Raw genomic sequence first — 25,720 nt, forward strand, 5'->3', positions numbered from 1 at the left:
CGAGTGCTCAAAAACTAAAAAAAAAAAAAACAAAGTGGTACCATAACGGGTATCGTACCGAAGTACCCGTACCCGTACAGTACCAATATATATTCGGTGCGTTATTTGGTACCCAGTTTTGTTCAAATTTAGTAGTGCTATTTTCGGTACCGATACGAGTACGAATACTGTATCAATCCCATCCCTAGTTAGGGATAAAATTGGATTTTAGGTTTTTTCACACCCATGCTATAAAATTTCAACAAAATCAGTTTTATCATAAAACCGAATCGAACCGAACCGAAAAAGTAACTTCAATCATCTTTGTAGTTTGGGATTCTTGATATAAAATTAGGTCATATCGTCAAATATGTATCACCCAACGACTCACTTGTCGTCAAACCAAGAACACTAACCTTTTCACCAAACTCCCACACTGTTCTCTCTCTCTATATCTCTGCAATTCGTATATATATATAGAGAGAGAGAGAGGGACCATCAAGTAAACGAATGAGTGAATTGGGCTTCTGACTTCCATTTTCAACAAGCAACTCGCCTGGTAATATTAATCTTCAACCCCTCTGTTTTTATTTGTAAAAAAAGCAATTTGATTTTTCAAGATTCTGAATTCTTCATAGCCTTTCATCATTTAAGATTTAATCTTTTTATCAATTGATCAAAACCCACTTATAAATTTTATATTTTTAATGTTCATGGTATTCAATTATTCATCAACAAATGGATTTGTGCCATGGTATCAAATTGGGTTCCTTAAATTCCTAAAAAAGATTTAAAAAGATTGAATCTTTATCACTTTTATCATATGTATGAACATAAACAATCAAAACCCTGGTTTAAAGATTTATTTTTGTTCATGAAATGCATCACTAAATTGGGTATTATATTATATTTCTAAAAAAAAGATTCGATTTTTCCATTTTTCCAATTTGCTATGCTATCATTGGCTTTAGTAAAGCATTATTAAGCATATTCTTAGCTTTAAAGCACATCCATTGTCATATATTTTGGTGTTTTTTTTACTAATTATTGTTTCGTAATCATCTTCTTGTAGACAAAAAAAAAAAAAAAACACCTTTGTGGGGTTTATTGCTATCTTGTTGGTGAGTTGAATGGATTCAAGAAGTTTATTGGAGAATAATGGAGATGGGTTGTTCCCAAATTCAGGAATAGGGTTTCTTTGGTGTCCTAGAGATGATAATTTATCTCAATCTGGAGCCTTTTTCGCTAGTGTTGGGCAAATGGGTAGGGGCAGTTTTGGAAGTATAAATGATAATGAAGGTGTCAAACTTCCATGTTTATCGAAGGTTGTTTCGACACCCGAATCCAGATTTATGGTTCTTGAGGTACCGAAAGTGGAGGAAAAAGGGGCCTTTTTGAAGAAGAAAAGTGGGTTGAAGTTGAAGATCAAGATTGGGAATCCGTCGTTGAGGAGGTTAATTAGTGGTGCGATCGCTGGAGCGGTTTCGAGGACGTGTGTTGCTCCGTTAGAGACGATAAGAACTCATTTGATGGTCGGGAGTGCGGGGCATTCTACTACTGAAGTTTTTCAAGATATTATGCATACCGAAGGTTGGACTGGCCTCTTCAGGGGTAATTTGGTCAATGTGATTCGTGTCGCCCCTAGCAAAGCAATTGAGGTATAGTTTTTTACCTTATATTTATAATCTTCACATGTTTTTTTTTTTTTTTTTTTTCAAAGTTCGGGGGGTCGGCCGCCCCCTCCCGTCCCCACTATCCTTCGCCATGATGATCGGAAATAGAAAATCAGTTGTAATGAACTGTGGTGTAGAGATGGCGTTTGAATCTGTTTTTGCTGCTTGATCTTTTAATAATCATTTAGTTCATGTTGATGTTAAATTTTGATCATTGAAGGCAGTTATAGATACAAAAAAATGTAGAACAATGGTATATAATTTGTGGGGGTGCAAACGAGCCGAGCCGAGCCCCTGCTCGAGCTCGATTAACTTATGAGAGCTCGAGCTTGGCTCGTTGGTAGTTTCTCAAGCTCGAGCTTGCTCGGGATCGGCTCGTTTATTATCTATTAATCAATTTATAAAATAAAAATAATATAGATAATAGACTCATTTAGGAAGCTCGGGCTCATGCTCATTCACTAAAGAAGCTTATTTTTAGGTTTGGGCTCGGCTCGTAAACATGTTTGAATAAGCTTAGCTCGGCTCGTTTACCAGACAACTTTAAATAAGGGGTAAATGTTATTAAATATTGATAAAAACTAATATTATACTAAGGCTCAATAAGGCTCGACGAGCCTTACGAGCTTCACATGCCAGGCTCGAGCTCGGGCTTGATAAACAAATAAGCTTTATTTTAGGGGCTCAATAAGGCTTGGCTCTTTTTGAGCTTTTTCTCGAGCCGCTCAGCTCGTTTGCACCCCTGCTTGAGATTTTGATAGTTACTTCTATAGCAAGTTGTAGCTAGAACTAGTATGAAACCAAACTGTTGAAAAAAGATTATCTGTACTCTTGGTTTTAAAATGCGCGCATAATGCGTGATGCGCCCAATGCACTAATGAGAGCGCGTCACAACACCTGATGCGATGCGTTTACGTGATGCGAGAATATTGCGCGCATTTCGCATAATGTGCTCTGATGGACGCAACATTGTTTCTTATGTTTTTTTCCAGATTTTATGAACTGTATTCGGTTTTTTCCATAATTAACATCTTAGTATGCTTGATTTGAACCAAAAAACACAACTCTTATCTTCTAATTACGTCAGTTGTTTTGCTTTAAGTATGTTTTTATAAGTTTTTATGTATAAATAATTTTTAACTATTTTTTTTATAAAGAACGCATCACGTACGTGATGCGCTCGCATCGCGCATCACGCATCAGATTTTTAGACTAAACGCATCGGAGCGCCACGCAATTTAAAACCAAGTCTGTACTCTACATATGCAGTTTATGAGTATTTGGAAAGTGATTATGTGCTTAATGCAGTCTTGAATCCACTATATTCGGTTTTTAGATTTTGGATAACCTGCTTCTTTAACCCCTAAATTGCTGCCATGATATCCTGGCGGTCTGCTACTCTCTTTGAGTGGCCAATGACGGTTTTTTTCCCACTTTTACACTCTACATTTTCATTATTATGATAATTTTAATGCAATCTTGTGCAGTTATTTGCGTACGATACTGTCAAGAAAAGCTTGACTCCTAAATCGGGAGAAAAGTCAAAGCCCCGTATACCTGAGTCATTAATTGCAGGTGCTGCTGCTGGAATTAGCTCCACCATATGTACCTACCCTCTTGAATTACTCAAGACCCGACTCACGGTCCAGGTAAAAAAGTCAACCCTTTTTTACTGACAAATCGGAAAACTTTCATCTAGAGGTGGCTATTTTGACCGTTTACTTGTAAATTGGTCGGTTTGAACTTTGAGTTGTGTTTTATCTCTAACGGGTCAAATGAAAAACTTTAGCTAAAATGGGAACACGTTGAACCGGCTGAAAGTTGACCAAAAGTCTATTTGAGTAAAATGCCATTTTCGTCCCAGTGGTTTGGTCAGTTTTGCGACTTTCGTCCAAAGGTTTGTTTTTCCGCAACCGGATCCAGAAGGTTTGAAATCTTGCCATTTTCATCCGGCTCGTTAACTCCATCCATTTTCTCCGTTAAGTCAGGGGTGTTTTCGTCTTTTTTGTTAACTTAAAGGGCAATTCGGTCTTTTGAATACTTGCACATTATGCTAAATGCTTGTACATAAAGTGAAAAAGACCATATTGACCTTAAGTTAACAAGAAAGATAGAAATACCCATGATTGAACGGAGAAAAATGGATGGAGTTAACGGGCCAGATGAAAATGGCAAAATTTCAAACCTTTTGGATCCAGATGCGGAAAAACAAACCTATGGACGAAAGTCGCGAAACTGGCCAAACCTCAGGGACGAAAATTGCATTTTACTCGGTCTATTTTTAATGCATACAATCTTTTAATTCATTTTCTTTATAAAGATAGATACTACTGTCGTGATAATATTGTTTTCGTAATTATAACAAACCATAAATGTTAGAAGCTAGAGCTTAGGGCTATTGTAACATGTACACAAAAAAATATGGACTTCTGCTAGATTGCACATAAGTCCCTCAAACGTAATTGCCGTAATAACTATACAAAAAGTGAAAAAAAAAAAAAACGCTTTTTAGAAAAGTGATCTGACCCGCCTATTTTGTCACGTTGTGTTTTCTTTAGAGGGGCGTGTATAAAAATCTTGTAGACGCGTTTTTAAAGATTGTGAAAGAAGAGGGCCCCGCAGAACTCTACCGAGGTCTCACACCAAGTTTAATCGGTGTAGTCCCGTATGCTGCTACAAACTATTTCGCATACGATACATTACGGAAGACATACAAGAAATTCTTGAAAAAAGATGATATTGGAAATATCGCAACTTTGTTAATCGGGTCAGCGGCTGGTGCGATTTCAAGTAGCGCCACTTTCCCACTTGAAGTGGCCCGAAAACATATGCAAGCAGGTGCTGTAAATGGGCGGGTCTATGATAACATGCTTCATGCACTTTTAACAATTCTTGAAAAAGAAGGGGTTGTGGGTTTGTATCGTGGGCTGGGCCCGAGTTGTGTAAAAATAGTTCCGGCTGCTGGGATTTCGTTCATGTGTTATGAGGCGTGCAAGAAAATATTAGTCGAGAAAGAAGATGATGAACCGTAGGTGAAGTCGAGAGATATGGTTGGTTTTGTTTTGTTTCTTGAAAGATAATAAAGATTTAGTTTTTGTTCATGGGATGTTGGTCTAATGATCCATATGTGATTCAAAGGGATACTTGGATGTTAGATCATTGATTTAGAATGAGAAATTTACATTTTGGATTAGTTTTTCATTTTTTTAAGTTTTCTAAAAACCTATGTTTGAGTAGGAAAGCGTTTAAGCTCGTTTTCTGGCTTCCATGAACGGGTTGGTTAGTAGTAGTTCGGGTATTTCTGATGGTGGTCTATTCAGATGGCGATGAGATTTCAAATGGACATACCATCATGAGCCCGTTGCGTCTTGATATGAACAAGCGTTTGCATTCTTTTGAGTTTACAACGGCACGTGTACAATCATCATTCTCGTTTTCTGGCTTTTGAGTTTCCACCGGCCCGTTTTCTGGCTTCCATGAACGGGTTGACCTGCACATTTTGACCCCCCCCCCCGGGTTTTATAGAATTTTTTGGTATATACGTTTTCGACCCCCTAGTCGGAAATCTCAAGCTTCGCCACTAAATACGTCATCAAGTCATATGATCATACATGGCTTGATCATAAAAAAGCGGCAAATGAATAATGCAATGAATATATATACTTTGAACGTTACCAAGTATATACTATTGCTAAATTCGAGTTGGAGATGAGATTTAAAATCTGTAATCCATGAACCCAGGAACCCTCTGGATCCGCCACTGCTCGCGCCCTTGAATAAGGATTGTTCAATTCGATGTATAGGTCAAAATGTGTAAATTTTATGACCATGTCTAGTCAAAGCTATGTTGTCTCATGCAAATCACTCGGTCCATACATGCTAAACATGTTAGCAACTTTATCTCTTTAAGTATTAAAAGTTTAAAACTACAAATGTAGGTGCGTATAAAAACATATCGCATGTCAGAGAACACAACATAATATTATCAAATGGTCAATCGAGCGTAAGCCAATGCGTGTGAAAAGGCAATGAAATCTTCCGTACATGTTTTTAGTTTCGAGAGTTTTGTCTTATATTTGTAAGCAGTCGTGTAATAAATGTAGTAATTGTTAAATCAACTTAAAGTCATATGAGGGCATGTTCTCTATTTATAGCAAGTCATCAAATGAACTGTGTAATGAATGTAAGAGTGGTATCCAATACGAGGTTCTCGACTATGTAACGTCCCAAATGGTCGTTCGGCTATGATGTAGCGTGACAAAATGTAGCTTAGCAAAGATGAAGATAGCCCAATATGTATTAAGACTTTATATAACCAACAAGATATCTTCTATGGAACTACTAATCAAACAAGATTGGATGTGTTTGCAATTAACCAAAACAATTTAAATATCTTGATATGTTTTACAACCCAACCAAACTAGTGGTTACCAGAAGAAGCAATCATGAGTTAACAATACCCTTAGCCTTTTGACCACTATAATAAGGATAAACAACTTTTACTGAATATCGGTACCGTACTAATACTAACTGAATAAAAGCAGTACGGGTTCCACACTTCTTTTTGGGGTTTTCAATTTCAGTATTAGTTGTTTTTGGCATTTGGCACTACCGCTACCATATTGTCATAATCGGTACAATATTCTGTTTATATTTTTACTCTTGATATCCGTACTTTTCAATACGGTACTGCTACAATACCATTCTTGTCCCTGTTAAAGAGATACTTGGGTGGTGTTTGGGATTCCTTATTTTCCCCCAATTTTTAACTTATTGACTTTTATAAGTTAATAAGTTGGTAAAATAGTGTTTGGCAAAATGAGAAAGACTTTTAAAATCCCTTTTAGTTTACTCTTGATAAGACCGTGAGGTATGGTGGGGCGTGGGTTGAGGGCATGGTGTGACACGTGGACTATGGGACACCCAAGACCAAAAGCCAATTTCAAAGGGGTATGGTGGGGCGTGGGTTGAGTGGCGTGGAAAAAAAGCCAATTTCAAAGGCTAGTGATCTTGGCCAATGAGGTTCCGCCATGTCATGTGGTAGCCCCGGCCTTAAACTCCCGCCCAAGAGGCCACGCCCAAACCCAAGCCCACCCGAGGTGGTGACTTGGGCGTTTCTTTCCAACCCCCGCCCCATGCCCCCTAGTCTAATGGGCTTTTAAAAAGTCCTTTTATGAACAAAATCCTCATTACAACTACTAGAGATATCTGCCCGCCAACATCCCCATTTCATCTCCAACTACCCAGCAATTACTCCTCTGTTCATCAATTACACCTGTTCTCTGTTCATCCGCAAAATATAGTAATTGATTGTCGATCGAATGTTGTGTTCATCTGTGCCAACATCCTCATTCATCATTAATCTTCAATTTCTTCAACTACACATCTCTGTTCTCATTAAGCTTCAATTACTCCCCCATCTACCACTCTTACATCTGCCCTATATCTACCAACAAACATCAAGCAATCGACACAGCAGCTTACCAGCGACATCACATCAGCAGGTTCGATTTGATCTGTTTGTTTTCTTCGATTTGATCTGTTTGTTTTGAAGATAATTTAGTTAAGTGTTGTTATATGTGTTTGTTGTTCGTGTAGTAGTGGTGATGATTGACGGTTATGAAAGTAGGATAGTTCGTATTTGGAAGAATTAGGTTAATAAATTGAAGTTTTATGACAAAAACTGTGTTTAATTAGTAGTTGCTGTTCTGTTTAATTAGACTAAAGGGTATGGAGAGGATGGGCTTGGAGGGGATGAGCCGCCACGTAGGCGCCAACGTAGGCTCGGCTTGAAGGGGATGAACCTAGGGGGTGGGGGATGAACCCCTTTATATATATATATATATATATATATATATATATATATATGTATAAATGTATGTGTGTTAGGAGAGAGGAGAGAGGATGGGCTAACCCGGCTGTGGGGAGCCGCTTGAGCCGGGCCGGACATGAGGGGGGTGGTGTGGGGGACCGGTGCCGGTCCTAGCCGGGCCCCATACCCATTAGTCTTAGTGTTATTCACTGTTGTAATCAAATGAAAGCACATTGAGTTGTTATTTACCAGTCATGAAACCTCCATAATATCCTTTCTTGTTCTAAATATCTAAATTATTCACTGTTGTAATCAAACGATGCAATATCTAAATTTGTTTAGCATTTATGCCTTAAGTTGCTATGTTTATATATCTGCCTTTTATCTTACTAAATTTTAATACATCAATAGACAATGACATGGGCATATATTGATATCAATTTGTTTAGCATTTATGCTTTAAGTTGCTATGCCATATGTGGCCATATGCTTGAGAGTACTACATTAACTGATGTTTATCGAATTATCGGCATTCAGTAAATGGATGAAAACCGTCAAAAAGTCGTTGGGTGTGAAACATCATCTAACAAGAATAAATCGAGATTATTGTGGGATGATTTTACGTTCAAGCAGTTTGTCGATGCATGCTTGCTTGAATATAGAAGAGGGAATAGACCTGGTACAAGCTTTAGTAAGGTTGGGTGGGCGAATATAATAAACACTATGTACGAGAAAACAGGCAAAACCTTTGAAAGAAAGCAAATAACAAACAAATGTGACAACATGAAAAAAGAATGGAAGCTTTATGACCGCTTGATGAGGCTTGAAACTGGGATTGGTGGGACGAGAAGCTTCATCGATGCATCGCCCGAGTGGTGGGGTGAGAAAATAAAGGTATGTTATACTTTTACCATCTAATAAACTTATAATCAAAGACATAATGTTAGACGTATTTGTGTTTTGTTGTAGGTAGATCCCAACTATGCATTTTTTTTATGTTTTTTAGTAATCTGAATGTAATATTATTATGTTCTAATTAGGAAATTATAAAATATGTAAACAAATTTTATGTTATATGTTTCATGAAGTTGTTTTTCAATATGCAAGAGAGAAAAAAATTAAAAAAGCTAAATCAAACACTTTTTAAAGGATGTCCTTTTTGGTCATTTTACATGAATAAGTTAAACCAAACACCTTTTAAAAAAACTACTTATTGACTTATTGCCTCATAAGCTAACCCAAACACTTTTTAAAAAAGTCATTTTCAAAAAGTCATAAGTTAATAAGTCCTTCTCACGAAAAGTCCTTTTTAACTTAAATAAGCTAACCCAAACACCCCCTGAATCTGTCACTCGATCGATTCATCTTTATTTAATTCAAACCACAACTCTCTTCGCAACTTGCTATTGGGTCACATAAAGCACCCATCTTGAGGTTTGTTACTTTTCAACTTCTTTATTTATTTCCAGTTTGCATAAATTAGGTTCAATTTGAACTTAGCTGGTTTAAGGGAAAGCGGGTTTGTAGCAGGACAAGCTATAAGGAAAGCAGAATCAAAAAAGGTGGATAAACACGCTAAAGCATGTGCTGATAACCAACATGTATTTGTCCCCTTCGCCTTCGACACCTTTGGCTCCCTAGCTCCAGAAGCTATCCGTTTGTTGACTAGGGTCCATAAGGTTGTCCATAACAGTTGCTCATCAACAGGGGGGCAGGGGTTTGTCTTTAATAGGCTAGGGTTTGCTATTCAGAAAGGGGTAGCGGCGCAGCTTGTTGCTCGCTTACCTGCGCTATTGATGTAAAGTAATCAAATATATGATTTTAATCAAACAAAAAAAAAAAAATTTGAACTTATAATATAGGTTAGACTGAAATAACATATGAATGAAGTTTAATTTAGTCGTGAATAATGGAATACCCTTCACCCACAAAGGATAAACCTATGGGCTTCTCCAAGAGCTCAGATGGATAGTTCTGCAGCTTTAGATGGGTTTAGTCGACCCGTTTAACGGGTTTTCCGAGCTTATGAACTTCAATACTTATGCTGGATGGTGTACTAGTCCTACTACTGTATATTAGTTTGGATTACTGCTGATTTAATGAACTGATGAATATATATTACTTTGGATTAGTTCCGATTAGATGAATTGATGTATATTAGTCAGGATTAGTAGCGATTTGATGAACTGATGTATATATATTACTCAGGATTAGTTCCGATTTGATGTATATTAGTTAGGATTCGTAGCGATTTGATGAACTGATGTTTTATATATTACTTAGGATTAGTTCTGATTTGATGAATTGATGTATTTTAGTTAGGATTAGTAGCAATTTGATTAACTGATTGTATAAGTACCTATTTGATGAATTGATGGATTAATGTATGTTAGTAACAATTAGTACTGATTTGATGAATTGATATATATTACTTACTGTTAGGGGTGCAAACGAGCCGAGCTACTCGCGAGCTACTCGAGCTCGGCTCGAAAAAAAAGCTCGAACGAGCCGAGCTTAAACGAGCTCGAGCCCAAGCCTAAAAACAAGCTCGTTTAGTAAACGAGCCCGAGCCCGAGCCCGAGCCCGAGCTTCGCTTATCGAACTCGAGCCGGCTCGTGAGCCTTAACGAGCTTTCTTTTTATATATTTTTTATTAGTATATTAAACATATATTTAAAGAATAATATTTACCAATTATATAAATATAAAAAAATAACTAAAGTCTATGTATAACAATAATTATAATTAATAAAAACTAATTAATAAATACTAAACGAGTCGAGCTCGAGCTTGAAAAATTTCCTCTGAGCCGAGCTCGAGCTCGAGCTTTCATATGTTAAACGAGCTCGAGCTCGAGCCTGGGCTCGGCTCACTGTTAATACTGATTTGATGAACTGATGTATGTATATCGGTTAGGATTGATATCGAGTTGCTGGATTGATATATATTCGTTACGATTGATACCTGAGTTGATGAAATGATATAATATTAGTTACTATTAGTACCTAATAGACGAATTTATGGATATTAGTTAGGATTGATACAGATTTGATGAATTAATATATATTAGTTACGATTATTATCGATCTGATGAATTGGTATGCATTCGTTACGATTAGTACTCCTTTGATGAATTGAGTCACATTAGTAAAAATTAGTACCGATTTGATGAATTGATATAAACTAGTTCCAATTTGAAGAATTGATATCTTGGTTTTAAAAAGCGAGAGGCGCACAAAAGCGACGAGGCCTAAAATCGAGGCGCAAAGCGCAAAAGCGGTGGGCTTTTCGTACCCGAGGCGCAAGATGTTTATATAATTTTTTTTATATATCCCATACATATCATATAGGTTTTTAGCTTCCTTTAACCAAAATATAGCTATAAGTAAGGCTTTTATGCCATTTTACTTACATGTACAAGTCAAAAAACCCAAGGTACAACATTTTTATACAGTAAAACGCCTAAGATACATGAGGCGCGCGCCTCAGGCCAAAAAGCCCACAAAAACATCAAAAACTGCGCCTTTTGGTCGCTTCCTGTAATTACACAAGGCGCTGAGCGAAAAAGCCCCAGGCCCTGCGCCTTGTTGCGCCTAGGCGCGCTTTTTTAAACCAAGATTGATATATATTAGCTACGATTAGTACTGATTTGAAGAATTGATATATATTAACTATGATTAGTAGTATTGATTTGATGAATTGATATATATGTATTAGTTACGGTTGGTACCAACTTGATGAATTGATCTATATTAGTAATCTTTGCTTATCTACTGAAACTCCCTTTAAGTGGCAGTCTGAATATATGTAACAAAGAAAGTATCTTTAGATTAATTGCCAGATTACATATTTTTACTACACAAACACATGAAGATACCTTAATGTTTGCTGGTTGCTGCTATTAATCTTACCGTATGATACATATCGCAGGGCAGTTAGGTATATATGGAGGGTATTGAATCAAAAGCACTGGCAGAAAATGTCGAAGGTGAGGGTGTATGCATACCACAGAACAGAACATGTGTAGTTTAGCCATTTTTCATAAATCTTTTTAATATGGTAGTTTAAAAACCGATTATGAAATAAATTAATTAGCTGGTTATAAATATATCTGAACATCTATACACAAAGGATTAGCATGTTTAAAAACAGAGCAGAATTCTATTCTTTATGCGCTTCAACAAGTGAAAGGAACTTTTTATTGAATAGAAATTCAAATTTTTTTCTTGTATTTGTAAAAACATGATATATTAGAATTTTAAAAAAAAGTTAGGGGTACAAAACGATGGCGACCTGTCATATAAAAGCAGTTACATTCGTTATGCCTTCAGCCTTTGACCGGGTAGGAAGCTTTTGACCGCACCGACGGCGACCTGTCGTATAACTCCCATTTAACCTCACATATCCATCTTTGTTATTTCTTTTGGCTTTAAAATTTAACGACAATCAGAAGCCATCACTTCCGGCTGCTGTTCCCGCTGCTCCAATCACAAAACAACCTCGCTATCGGTCATCTCCTCCTGACTACTTTCGAGTGAACCACGCAGGTCGCAGGAACCAGATCTTCCATCCTGTGCGATTCGGGTAGCTAAAACAACTCTATAATTTCATTTTCCAATCCATCTAGTGGAGATTTAAATTTGGGCTTAAGATTTGTAAGGTAGCACTTAAAGGAATTTGAAAATAGTTTAAATGAAAAAAAGTGTGTTTCATCTTAAGCTGTCATGTTTTTTATTAATGTTAATGGATGATTATATTTTCGAGCTTGCCTCGTTGCTAATTACGAAATTACAGGAGTGTTCAGGTCGATATTGCAACCCACAAATCTATGTTATGAAGGTGTGTTTGTGTGGAAGTTTCTTATGTTACAAGATCTCAAGATGATTTCTTTGATGGAATAGGTGGTCTCGGAATAAGGTAAATATTGCTGTTTACTGTTAATCTGAATTTAATTTATTGTGAAATCTATATATAATCTTTACACTTTGTTGTGGTAAATAAGACTAGTTTAAGATCAAAATACATCATGTAGTTCGTAGAATATATATATATATAGGGAGGAGCTCATGCGAGAACCACCCTTATTGTGAGAACCTTGAGAACCAATGTGAACACAACCAAAAATAGCTAAAAAAAACCTAAAAAAAACCTAAAAAAACCTAACCCCCACCCCCCTCCCCAAAAAACCTAACCCCCCCACCCCCTCCCCCCAAAGCTAAATGCTAAAAACTAAAACCCCCAAAAAACCTAAACCCCCCCGCCCCAAAAAAAACCTAAACCCCCCTCCCCCACCCCCCAAAAACCTAACCCCCCCCACCCCCACCCCCAAGCTAAAATGCTAAAAACTAAACCCCCAAAAAACCTAAAAAAAATCTAAATTTGTTTTTTTTAAATATTTTTATGCTCAAATCGCTACTTTTACTGGGAATTTTTTTTTTTCAAAAAAAAATTTAACTTAATTTTTTTTTGCTTCAAAAAGTAGCGATTTTTATATAAAAAATATTAAAAAAAAATTTTGTGTGATTTTTTGTTATTTTTAGGCATTTTTGGTGTGTTCACATTGGTTCTCGCGGTTCTCACAATAAGAGGTGGTTCTAAAAATGATCTTCTCCCTATATATATATATATATATATATATATATATATATATATATATATATATATATATAGGGGACCGCTAGAATGAGAACCACCTCGAGTTGTAAGAATCGCGAGAACCACACAATCCGGGTCACCGTTGACCAAGATTTTTTTTTACAACTAAATGTGTGTATTATAAACACATCCGTAAAATATATATATATATATATATATATATATATATATATATATATATATATATATATATATGGGTAGGGAATTAAGATGTCTGTACAGAATATAACATTATTGATTGGGGATAAAACACTATACATCTGTAAATGCTATAAAACACCAAAATCGAAGTAGGGCGCAGAAAGTAAACAACTGTATTGTATCTGGGGAAGGTATCTGGCGATTTCATGTATTTATAATTGATGAAGAATGATGCGTAGATGATAATCTTATTGGATATTGCAAAAAAATTCAAAATTCGAATCAATCCCTATAAAAACTCATCGCCAGTTTTTTTTAGCAGTTATCTTGGAAATCTATTAAATGATAAGAATGTGAAATTACCAATATACCCTTTTGAATTAATTAGGATAAAGGACACTTGTCATTCCCAAATTATTTCTCACACTTCTCACAAAAGTTCCTCTTTGTACAGGATCCTCTATATATATATATATATATATATATATATATATATATATATATATATATATATATATATATATATATATGATTCTATGTATGTATAAAAGTTAAATCAATTTTTAAGGTTAGCTCCTAACCTCAACAATGGACGTAACTATCAATTTACTTTCAAAGGAGATAACTGTGAATCAATAGTGACTAAACTATAAAATATAAAAGTATAGCTGTGAAAGTACGAAAACTAAAATCTTCTTTGTAGTTAATTTGTTTTAGAAAAAAAAAGATAAACCAGCCAGTTACATTTACGTTTACATATGTGTTTAAATGTAAAACAACTATTTAACAGTAGAACATCAACTTCCAATGAATTTTGCGGCGGACGAACTATGGCAATAATATGTCAACCTGACAGGATGGATTCCTACTCATAACCTGGGTGATCAAAGGCCTAACCGGGTGTTCTAAAACACTAGAACACCATCAACCATTTGAGTTTGTAAATGTAAAGCAACATTGGAAACAAAGAAAGATCAAAGTCAACCAACAAGTAGTATTTAAAACAAATCAACTTTCACAAAGAGAGATAAATGTACTTAACAAAGTCAACCAACAACTATTTAACACAGTCAACCAAAAGACGATGACAGAAAACATAGTCAACCAAAATATGTAAAGTTGGAGTAAATCGGATCACAAAATGCCAACTTTGGACTTGATCGGATCACAAAATGCCATGAGCGCACCTTCAATCTATCTATACAACAACAAGCATTCTCTTCATCCCGAGAAAAATTTCGAAAAACGGTAACAACATCATTTTTATTTACACCTGCGTAAACAACAACGTAATCGCCCGTATTGCCATAAAAAACCCTTAAGCCTCTCCTTAACCCGACAGGAGTAGTCGGAGACATGTTATCAAACTGGAGTCTTCGAACCGATCCGTCCACAAATTGATCAACAACAAACCCCTTCCGACTCCTGCGAATACGAGGACCATACCCCAAACCCCAACGAGATGAAGTATCACGTCACCCGCTACGGCTACGTTTCTCCTCTGTAAGATCCCGCGAATCCTATGGGTTTCAACCGGGTGGCCATCTTCATGTTAAACTAAAACGACACCAAGATTGTGGTCAGGGTTGTTACGAGGCAGCGTTCGAAGGTGAGTAAACCTCATGATTATGCCACGGTGGGCGACATTGTACGCTTCACAAAAGTTCGATCGAAAAATAGACTCTGGAGGGATCTGCAACTGGACCGTGTTTGTATGAGATCTGACAACTGTGATTTAACTAAAATCTTAGAGATTAGATGGTTTGGTAGATTCATGAGTAAAAAGGGTTCGTTTTCCATTGCTGAAACCCTAGTTGCTTGAAACCACGTAAAAAGAGAAAGGAAACTTATTAAGTGGAAATGAGATGGTAAAAATAAGGTAAAGATGTGAAGACAAAGGTGGAAGATGATAGATCAGGGTCAGGTGTCTGTAAAAACATTACAATGGAGGAAGATAAAAGAAGTTGGGTGTTTGGGAATTGATTTTAATAAAAGGAAATGCTTTTTCTGGTTGGTTCCCCCTCGGGCTCCACTTTCAAAGTTTGAAGAGATCGTCGAGTAAGTGGTTTCTTTTAAAATTCTAGAAATGATAATGAATCTCGAAGTGGGTCAGTTTGGTTATTCTAAACTGTATTGTTTTTAACAGGAAGTTTAGAGAGGCTGTGAAGATAAAACTACCGTTTGAGATCGTACTATTGCAGTACGTGTCTGTTTACTATATGATAATAATAATTGCATTCTTCTTTTTACACAATTAAACTCAAGTCCCTTCTTGGTTTAGATGAATTAGTTCATTAACGGGTTTATACTCACAAGGCTTAGGTGCCAATTGCTATCGACGTTCAAGACGAACCACAATGCACTTCGTTACCTCGGACAATTAAATCCTAACACAAGACAAGGCATAAATACGCATATTCATTTCACAACGTCAAATTTCATATCCCATTCGACAATTTGCAAATTCAATACAAACGTAAGACAATCATCCAATGTTTCAAATGCAATTCAAATTGTCACAAACCAAGTATCAAACAAATAATAAACCCTAAACCTTACAAAAGTCTACACCGGGGTGAAACCGAGGTGATTAGCCGCTCATGGTCAAAAAGACGTGATCACCGGATGATAGAAACTTGAGCTTGAACATCTTGAAGCTTGAATGTGATGGATATGGTGGGTTAGGGTTTGTAATGAATGGTGAAGGTGAATGGGTGGATGGATCAATGATATGATTAGGGTTATGGTGAAGATGATGATTGATTTAGTTGATCATTTGATGATTGATTTAGGAATGAAAATGGTTGGTGAAAGGGCTCCAAGAACTTGTTTCAAACTCAAAACTGATGTGTAACTCCCGTTTGATGGGTCAAAAGTTGTTTTAATTCGTCCAAGATCAAGAAAAAACGAAAATTCGCGTCATGGCCCAAATGAAGCCGTCGCCGACGGCCTGTTATGGCATCGGCGACGCACCGTCTTTGTGTGATTCTCCGGGGACACACTAATCCGTTGTTTACAACGTTTTGGGGCGACGGCGATATTCAAAAGGTGTCGCCGAAGGCCAGGAGTGGCGTCGACGACGGTATCAGCATCTATCACTTACTGTTTTTCCCAATCCTTGATCCCGGTTGACCCGTTTCGCGTCATGGTGGTCCGTTTTTCACCCCGGTGGCCCGTAAAGCTCCCAAATGGCTCATTTCATTAAACCTGCAAAACACAATTTTTAATCAAACGTAGGCTATTCGGAATTAAAAACTATGTAAAAACATCAATTTAAGCAAATACGAACACCGGTTTTCGAACACGTATCAATGTTTTCGGGCCGATTCCGTAATGTATCGTCTGTGGGTCCATCTTCTTTCACAATCTTTAATAATAATCATGTTTTGGGTTGGCAATCTTGACAAGAAGGGACTCGAATGTAATTGTGTAAAAAGAAGAATACAATTAAAATCCATTCCCAAACACCCAGCTTCTTCTATCTTCCTCCATTGTAATGTTTTACAGTCACCTTACCTTGATCTGTCATCTTCCACCTTTGTCTTCACATCTTTACGTTATTTTCCCTATCTCCTTTCCACTTAATTAGTTTCCTTTCTCTTTTTTACGTGGTTTCAAGCAACTAGGGTTTCAACAATGGAAAACAAACCCTTCTTACTCATGAATCTACCAAACCATCTTATCTCTAAGGTTTTAGTTAAATCACACTTGTCAGATCTTGTACAAACACGGTCCAGTTGCAGGTCCCCCCGGAGTCTACTTTTCGATCGAACTTTTCGTGAAGCGTACAATGTCGCCCACCGTGGCACCATCATGAGGTATACTCACCTTCGAACGCTGCCCCGTAACAACCCTTTCCACAATCTTGGTGTCGTTTTAGTTGAGCATGAAGATGACCACCCGGTAGAAACCCTTAGGATTCGCGGGATCTTACAGCAGAGAAACGTAGCCATAGCAGGTGACATGATGCTTCATCTCGTTGGGGTTTGGGGTATTGTCCTCGTATTCGCAGGAGTCAGAAGGGGTTTGTTGTTGATCAATTTGTGGGACGGACCGGTTCGAAGACTCCAGTTTGATAACATGTCTCTGACTACTCCTGCCGAGTTGAGGAGAGGGTTAAGGGTTTTTTATGGCAATACGGGCGAGTACGTTGTTGTTTACGCGGATGTAAATATAAATATAAATGGTACTGTTACCGTTTTCCGGAATTTTTCTCAGGATGAAGAGAATACTTGTTATGTGTGCAACTTGGTTAATAATCTTGAACCTTTAAAAATGATGGATCCAGGCAGATTGGTAGTTCCATTTTATTCTCCACCGATTCGAACCGTCATATTCTACCATGATGGACTACGTGTCTTTGTCATAGGTCCCCCTATGTTGGTTCACCCTCCTAATCCGCCCTTACCACCCGGGATGGAGCCCGATGTTACCTTGCTTCACTCGGTAGTTGGCTACACTGCGATAATTGATTTGGTTTTTAGCCAGGATGAAGAGACTTATGGGTTAAGGAGAGTATGCCTCTACGAGTTGAGGGAAGACTTGAGTTCATGGAGACTGATTTCTATAGTCCCTCCTTCTATGTTGCCATGATGTTCCGATACAATACAACAATGCAAACGTGGACCGTCGAAACAAGGTATTTATCAAAAACATACTCGTTCACTAATTAGTTAATTAGTAGTAGGTAAGTATGATAATATTTAAGCAAATGTTAATTAGTCATTGTAATCATATTCAATATAAAAGTAATCTCGGTTGGTTACCCAGTTAAAGATGTTCAGGCCGAGGGTCTTTAATTGGTAATTTCAGTTAGCTTTTTAGTAACTATCATAGTTTTAAGGCCTACTAATCATCAGTTGTTTTTATTGTTGTAGATATAGATTGAAGGTGCGCTCATGGCATTTTGTGATCCGATCAAAGTCCAAAGTTGGCATTTTGTGATCCGATCAACTCCAACTTTACATATTTTGGTTGACTATGTTTTCTGTCATTGTCTTTTGGTTGGCTGTGTTAAATAATTGTTGGTTGACTTTGTTAAGTACATTTATCTCTCTTTGTGAAGGTTGATTTGTGTTAAATACTACTTGTTGGTTGACTTTGATCTTTCCTTGTTTCCAGTTTTGTTTTACATTTACAAACTTAAATGGTTGATGATGTTCTAGTGTTTTAGATCACCCGGTTAGAGGCCTTTGATCACCCAGGTTACGAGTAGGAATCCATCATGCGGGGTTGACATATTACTGCCACAGTTCGTCCCCCGCAAGATTCATTGGAAGTTGATGTTCTACTGTTAAATAGTTGTTTTACATTTAAACACATATGTAAATGTAACTGGCCGGTTTATCTTGTTTTTTTCTAAAACAATTTAACTATAAAGAAGATTTTAGTTTTCGTAATTTCACAGCTATACTTTTATATTTTATAGTTTAGCCACTATTAATTCACAGTTATCTCCTTTGAAAGTAAATTGATAGTTACGTTCGTTGTTGAGGTTAGGAGCTGACCTTAAAAATTGATTTAACTTTTATACATACATAGAATCATATATATATTTTTAGAAGAACATTTTATAATATGATGTAAATTAATTATTTAACTGTTTCCATAACCTATTAAATACAATATATATATATATAGGGAGCCGCTAAAATGAAAACCATTCCCAGCTGTAAGAACCGCGAGAACCACTCTCAGCCAATCACATTGTGCCAACATAAAGGGTATATTGGTCATTTACCCCATATGTCACATCCTTCCTCTCTCATCTGCTTTTCTTTTAAAGTTGCAGAGCATCTCTCTCCTCTTTCCTGTTCTCTCATCGTCTCTCTCCCTCTCTTTGAAGTTTGCATACCATTTTTTAAGCTCCCCAAGTTGAAGTTGCAGACCATCTCTCATCCTACCTGTAGATCCCAAAACGTATCCGGATCACAGTGGTTGGTTGTTTTAGTCCAAAACACCTATTGATTAAGTGCTTGAACTATGAAAAGTCAAGAAAGATCAAGAATGAAGATGAAGCTAATGGATTGATGAATACAACTAGTGTTGTATTGAATCCAAACAATAAGATATAGCAATGAACAACCTTGGATATCAGATTTAAGCACAATATAGAGATGTAATGTAAACAACACTTGATTCACCAAAGAGCCAAAAGCTTGGCTAGGTTACAATGCTTGGGGTATTTATAGTAGACTCCTGACTTGCCAGCAAATTTATAAATTTGCTGGAATCTTAACTACACCAAGTCAGGATTACAACTTCTAGACAATTACAAAATAACCCCCTTAACATTCAAAATACCTACAAACTACTATTTAAACTAATCCAGCACAAGTATCAATGATCTCATAAGCTCTAACAATATCCCCCTAGATCGTTGCGTACTTGTCTTCTCATTCTACGGTAGTAACCATTGGATTCTCAGTAGCTTGCTTTTCGGGCTCTGTTGGATTTTCTTCAATAACTATTGTTTCTGGTGGTGCCACGGTCTCCGTCGGTGCTTCCGGAGTTTCTTGAGTAACATTAGCTTCACATGTTGGTTGGTCCTCCTTAGTGGCCTCATATGTGGATGAGACCGGAGGTGTTGGTGTTGTTTGTGAGGTTGTGGTGGTTGGATCAGCTGTTGAAGCAGAACTTCCTTCCTTCGTTCGCTCATGCTTCTTTTTCTTTCTTGCTTCTTTCTTCTTCTGTTCCTTTTCCTTTCTTTTCTCCATTTTATCTACCATATCAAGCATTTCTCTCTTCAATCTCCAGGCGCGTTCTACCGCTCGTTGAAACGCTGCCTCTTCCAGGTTAGCATTGCCTGCTCCAACATTAATACAGCTAGCGTTTAACATGGTTAGATCTGAGAGCCCGAACTTAAACACATCCATCGGATCCAGAATGCGAATATCCACATTGTCATTCGACCTGATCACAGCTTCGCCGGTTTTACTGTCATAAAACCATTTCTTGAAATCCTTTAGAGCGACAGAGATTTCTTCTGGAAGCTTAATTCTAGTGACAACTTTAGCTGGGTTGATTACCCACGTCACTTTTCCTTTGCCTGTAACAGGATCGATGGTGGTTTTTGATACTCTGCGTCTAGGGCGCTGCGTTGTGTGATTTTGAAAACCTTTGTTACATTCTTTGGCGATTATTCGTTCAAAATCCTTCCCAATTCCTCTGTCTTCATGGTTTAGTAAATCTAGACGCCCAAGTTTTCGTAGATCCCACCTTGGAAGAGAGAAAAGATCAAATCCAGTTTCAAAGTACTGAATTACTCCACCGCGTCTCTTTACCACGAACATTCCTCTAAGATTATCATACATCCAACTGATAATCTTATCAGTAGCCTCAGATTTTTTAACTTTTATAACTTGATGAAAATCAGGAAGTCGTTCTCTTTCCTTTTTGAACCATTCAGGGTGCTCCGGAGCGAATGTTTTTCCATTTTCTTGCTCGTATAGAACTTCATCCTCGAGCCCCCATTCAACAAACTTTGATGGCATGTCTTCCCGATCTACCTCTTCTTCCTCACTTTCATCACCTTCCGATATTTTGTCAACCGACTCTAACCGCTTCTTCTTTGCTTCAGCCTCTTTTTCTTTTCGGGATGTTTCTTCTTCAATAAAAGCATCAAAGTCAAAGATCTCGTCGAACGTGAACATTGGCTCGATTTTCATTTTCTCACACATCCCTCGCATCATCCTGTACATTTTCTCCAGCCCTGCTTGCTGGAATCTGATAAATTTGGACTGCTTCGCCATGTACGCAGTCATATCTTTGTTTTTCTTCCTCTGGTCTTTAATCTTTTCCCTGAGAATGTTGGTATCATTCACATGATTCTTTAATAAGCAGATTTCTTTTGCCACTGACGGCCCGGAGTCTTTGATTAATTTGTCGTACAACTCTTGGAAGGGGCGGAGTCTTTGCGGAGCAACCGGAGGCCTTGAAATCCTTGTAGGCTTGACTGGAGACACATTTGATGGGCCTTGACTTGCTTGGGCTTCATCTGGATCAACAAGTATGGTGTCAACAAAATCATTCATTGTTTGAATCTTTTCAGGTATCGTTTCAGGCCTTTCAGTGGGAGATATTTCTTTACGCTTTAAACTTTTCTCTCTTTTCTCCTTCTCTTGCATAGCATGAATTGCTTTTAAATCTTGGATGTGTTGACGGTGCTCTTCAGATTCAGCTGCTCTTATGCTTGCACCCATTAAACGTTCAGAGCTTTCTGTTGTCTTTTTCTTCTTGGGCGGTTCCCCTTCAGCAGGTTGTTTTTCTTTTCTTTTTCCTTTACCTCGTTCTTCTCTAGCAGCTGCTTCGGCCTGAGCCTGAGCAGCTTTCTGCTGTTTTGCGTTAACTCCCTCTCTGTACTTCTGATAAGCTGCCTTGACGATTGGTAATCTTTCTGCTCGATACATCCAATCATGCAGCAACACCCATTCATTTGTTTTTATTTCAGTATACTGTCGGCTGGTGGGGACATGAAACTTGTAAACGTTTCCATCATTCGGAAGATCCTTGTGTTGATCTTTGATGAGCATTTGAATGAATCTAGGGTACATCGTCCACGTAGCTCCGTTTGCATTTTCGCGCATGTAGTTGAATATTAAGCCAGAGAAGTTGAACTTCTGATTTAGGCATAAATTCAACATGGCCGCCGACCATTCCAGGTTTAACCCATCAAATCCACCTTTTCGATGAGCTAGACTCATAGAAATCACATGAACGATAAATCTCCAATCTCGGGTGAGTCCACCCCTCTTGATTTCTTTCTTATTGCGGAAGTCTCCAACATAGCCCATTCCTCTAAAACCATCAAGAACATCATCTTGACTAAGACTTAACGGATCTTCACTGTTGTCTTGAAACCTTAGAACCTGACGAATCCTGTCTTCAGTCACTTCCACTCTCTTGTTACGAACAGTTGAAACTATTCCTGGTTTGTTGTTGATGGATTCCAGCTTCACGTTTTGCCAGAAGTCTTGAATGTGTATGGGGTAGACTATAACAGATGTCTCCACAGCGTATCCGATCCTGCTGTTACGTACCCATCTGGTTACGTCTTCAAAATCAGTAGGCACTTCATCTAGATTTATGCTTTGATTGTGCTTAAGCGTTTTATCCCATTCCAGATTCTTCACCATACTGCACATTACACAGAAAACGAGGCAAGTTAGAATGGGTAATTACACGATAAACTATACAGAGAATGGAATTTACAAGGAATATACACAATTATATTAAATATTTAAAAGAAATAAGTTAATTAAAAAAAATTAAAAAAAATAAAAATAAAATTAAAATAAAAAAAATGTTAAGTTCGCTGCCAAATCAAGATATGTCTTCGCTGACCCTAGTCATCGAGACAAAACACCAGATCATCGTCTAAGTTCGCTAGCGAACATAGCGATGACAAGGTTTTGTCTCGGAAGCGACTTGCCAGCGAAGATCATAACCTACATCGCTATTCGGGCGATTTAGATTATGTGGCTGGGTGCTCGAACTTGCGTTCGAGACTGTTGATCATCGCTCGAGAACCGAGCTCGTATCTTCGCCAAATTCGCCAGCTATCCGGTTAGTCACATTCTGATTAGGGTTTTATTTCGCTGGCGGATTTAAACGATGTACAAGTTCTTGTCGTCCGGAAACGATTTACCAGCGAAGGTATCGATCTAGATCGCTGCTCGAGCGAAATAGATCGTTCGCTGGTTGCTCGAACTCGCGTTCGAGGCTTTTGATCTTCTCCCACCTAAAATCGCTGACTTCGCCATATTCATCAGCAAATTCGCTGTATTCAAAAATTTCTTGATAAACCCTTTTAGGCACACAACTGTTCATAACCACCCTTTCACCCATGAAATTTGCCCAAATCTTAAACTTATGTAACCAGCATATATCAGATTTAACACAGATTTAACATTTATATCATATAACATGAATCTAAGATCTTTAATTGCATCAAGAACAATCCGATAACCCATATAATGTCAAGATTCAAGAGAAAACCCACAATATATATCAGGCATAACCAAATGATCAGGCAGAGAGTGCATCGAAACAAGAAATGATAATCGAGATTTATTGAAGGAGATTACCTGATATTCTTGATAGGATATGAACCTTGTGTTGAGTTAATGAAACAAATCGGAGTTTGATAGAGAAGAAGAAGAGACCGGATATGAGAGGATTTGAAATGAGTTTGAAATTTTAACTGACAGTAAAAAAAATATTTATATTTACGAATTAGGATAACCAGCGAACTTATAAGTTCGCTGGTATCTTAATTTCGCCGCCAAGTGATGATTTTCAAACAATTTCATTTTCGCTCGTTGATTTCAAACTTTCTCGAAAAACGTGCCCATTTTTTATTAAAAAGCTGTTTATTTTCAAATATTTACAATAATGTTAAGAATTTGGCCATTTTGACTCCGAACTTCAAATTTCTTGCTTTGGGAGGATTCATTTAACGCAGATTTTCTTGAAATATCTGACGCTTACCGAACTTACCTGCAGAAGATCACATTGCCAACACTCGCCAAATTCTTTACATATTATTATTATTATGTTACTAACCAGGGCACAAGAAAAACTGTCAGTATGTTTGTCCGCTTAAATCCATGCATCCTTCTTTCAACATACCTTCGGAGAGCGTGTTTTATCATGTTTTCGGTAATATTGACAAGTCTTCGATGGCCCCCACACAAGCTATTGAAAATAGAATCATTACGCCCTCGTGAGTCCCACATCAGGACATACCCCCGCGATCAAGGTATGCACAAAGATTCCTCATAACGGGTGAGTATATTGGTTTCATTCTCTTCAACGATAGAACGGAGATCAGGTCTGTACTTTCGTACAACAGAGATTCCAGGAGCTATCGAGGGTTAAGATAGATAGTTCGGTGAACAGGTCAGTACCACCGTACAGCAGAGTTACCAAACTGATCTATCAAAGTATTTGGCCAAAGATGGCACTTATTATGGATTTTGGCCAAGAATGGCGCTTATTAGAAAGGGTTAGGCCTTTTTTTTAAGGCACTTATTATTAAAAGAATATCATAGCGTCTAGGTCAGCATGTATCTGGATGCAGCAGAAGAGCAACTATGATATCCTCCGAATGAAATACCAATACAAAGACCCGAAATCTCAGACTTTGGCAATCTGTCAACGCAAGATTCAAGACCATTAAGCCATATGCCGCAACGTGTTACCCACTGAGATGCGTAATGCCTGAGAAAAGCCAGAATTCTTGTGTAGACATTATGTTTTGCTCCCTAACAGCAGTTTACTCGTTGGTGTTGCTGAATCTACCGACACGTCGTTGCTTGGTACCCTGATTTCATATTGTATTCTGTTCAAAGAAATGACAAAGTGTTAGCAATTTTCTATCACTTCCTCTAACAGGAATCTGACATGAGCATCTGTTTCAAGGATTTTCTGAATATCCCCCCTAAAATTTTTATTTTCGTGAGTCCATTTTCCCGAAAATAAAATTTTAACCAGAAAATCTTTTTGGTGGGCGACGTCTTTCGATACTTGTTTTATTTTCAACAAGCATTTTTTTTATATATCAACACAAGATTCATTTCCAGTCAAGGAAATTAACCATTTCCACTTACCAACTGGTTGAAACGAGTTTTGTCGAAAGCTTTCGTGAAGATGTCGGCCCATTGCTGTGTTGTATCTACTGGCACCATTTGAATATATCCTTTTTCATAAGCATCTCGAATTGCGTGAATACGAATTTCGATGTGCTTTGTTCTTGAGTGGTGTATGGGATTCTTCACAATTCCTAGACACGCTTCATTGTCGATGAATATAGGAGTCTTCATGATGTTGATTCCGTAATCCAGCAACTGATTTTGTATCCAAAGAACTTGTGAACAGCAACTGTAAGCCGCGGTGTATTCTGCTTGAGCGGTTGAGGTGGATACTGTCGTTTGCTTCTTGCTCTGCCATGAAATCAAACGGTTTCCCAGAAATTGACATCCTCCTGATACAGACCTGCGATCTACTTTGCAACCTGCATGATCACTGTCAGAATATGCAATTAAATCAAAATTACTATCTTTAGGATACCAAAGACCTAGTTTCGGAGTTCCTTTGAGATAGCGGAAGATGCGCTTTACAGCAATTTCATGAGATTCCTTGGGATTTGTTTGGAAACGAGCACAAAGACAAACTGCCCACATGATGTCTGGTCTACTGGCCGTCAAGTACATCAGGGAACCGATCATTGAGCGATAAAAGGATTTGTTTACTGGCTTTCCCTGAGGATCTAGAGTGAGTTCTGTTTGCGAGGCGAATGGCGTGCTTGCAACTTTGCAGTCGTTCATGTTGTACTTCGAGAGAATGTCCCGAATGTATTTAGCCTGATGAATAAGAATCCCGTCCTCCTTTTGCTTCACTTCTAATCCCAAGAAGAAATTCAGCTCTCCCATCATGCTCATCTCGAACTTTGCTTTCATGAC

General features: G+C 37.6%; 2 protein-coding genes across 16 annotated transcripts; both read left to right on the top strand.

Moving 5' to 3' along the window:
* Window positions 1-228: 228 nt before the first annotated feature.
* On the top strand, window positions 229-4,845 carry LOC110886699 (adenine nucleotide transporter BT1, chloroplastic/mitochondrial). Its single transcript, XM_022134538.2, has 4 exons — window positions 229-538; window positions 1,052-1,637; window positions 3,140-3,301; window positions 4,211-4,845. The coding sequence occupies exons 2-4, from the start codon at window positions 1,110-1,112 to the stop codon at window positions 4,682-4,684; spliced, it is 1,164 nt and encodes a 387-aa protein (XP_021990230.1). The 5' UTR covers window positions 229-538; window positions 1,052-1,109; the 3' UTR covers window positions 4,685-4,845.
* Window positions 4,846-6,559: 1,714 nt separating this feature from the next.
* LOC110886698 lies at window positions 6,560-18,363 on the top strand. 15 transcript variants are annotated; one of them, XR_002562924.2, is made up of 6 exons: window positions 6,789-7,156; window positions 8,002-8,358; window positions 11,394-12,047; window positions 12,258-12,380; window positions 17,629-17,898; window positions 18,137-18,363. XR_002562924.2 is itself a non-coding variant. In XM_035978825.1 (2 exons), exon 1 carries the CDS (start codon window positions 16,896-16,898, stop codon window positions 17,850-17,852), a length of 957 nt encoding a protein of 318 aa, XP_035834718.1. In that variant the 5' UTR covers window positions 13,883-16,895; the 3' UTR covers window positions 17,853-17,898; window positions 18,137-18,363. The 15 variants fall into 15 exon arrangements, 1 of the variants encoding a protein (XP_035834718.1); XR_002562926.2 differs by having other exon boundaries at window positions 6,835-7,156; window positions 11,394-11,451; XR_004870017.1 differs by having other exon boundaries at window positions 6,835-7,156; window positions 11,394-11,451; window positions 12,268-12,380.
* Window positions 18,364-25,720: the final 7,357 nt, after the last annotated feature.

This window comes from Helianthus annuus, chromosome 10, assembly GCF_002127325.2.
Source record: "Helianthus annuus cultivar XRQ/B chromosome 10, HanXRQr2.0-SUNRISE, whole genome shotgun sequence".
NCBI classification, from domain to species: domain Eukaryota; kingdom Viridiplantae; phylum Streptophyta; class Magnoliopsida; order Asterales; family Asteraceae; genus Helianthus; species Helianthus annuus.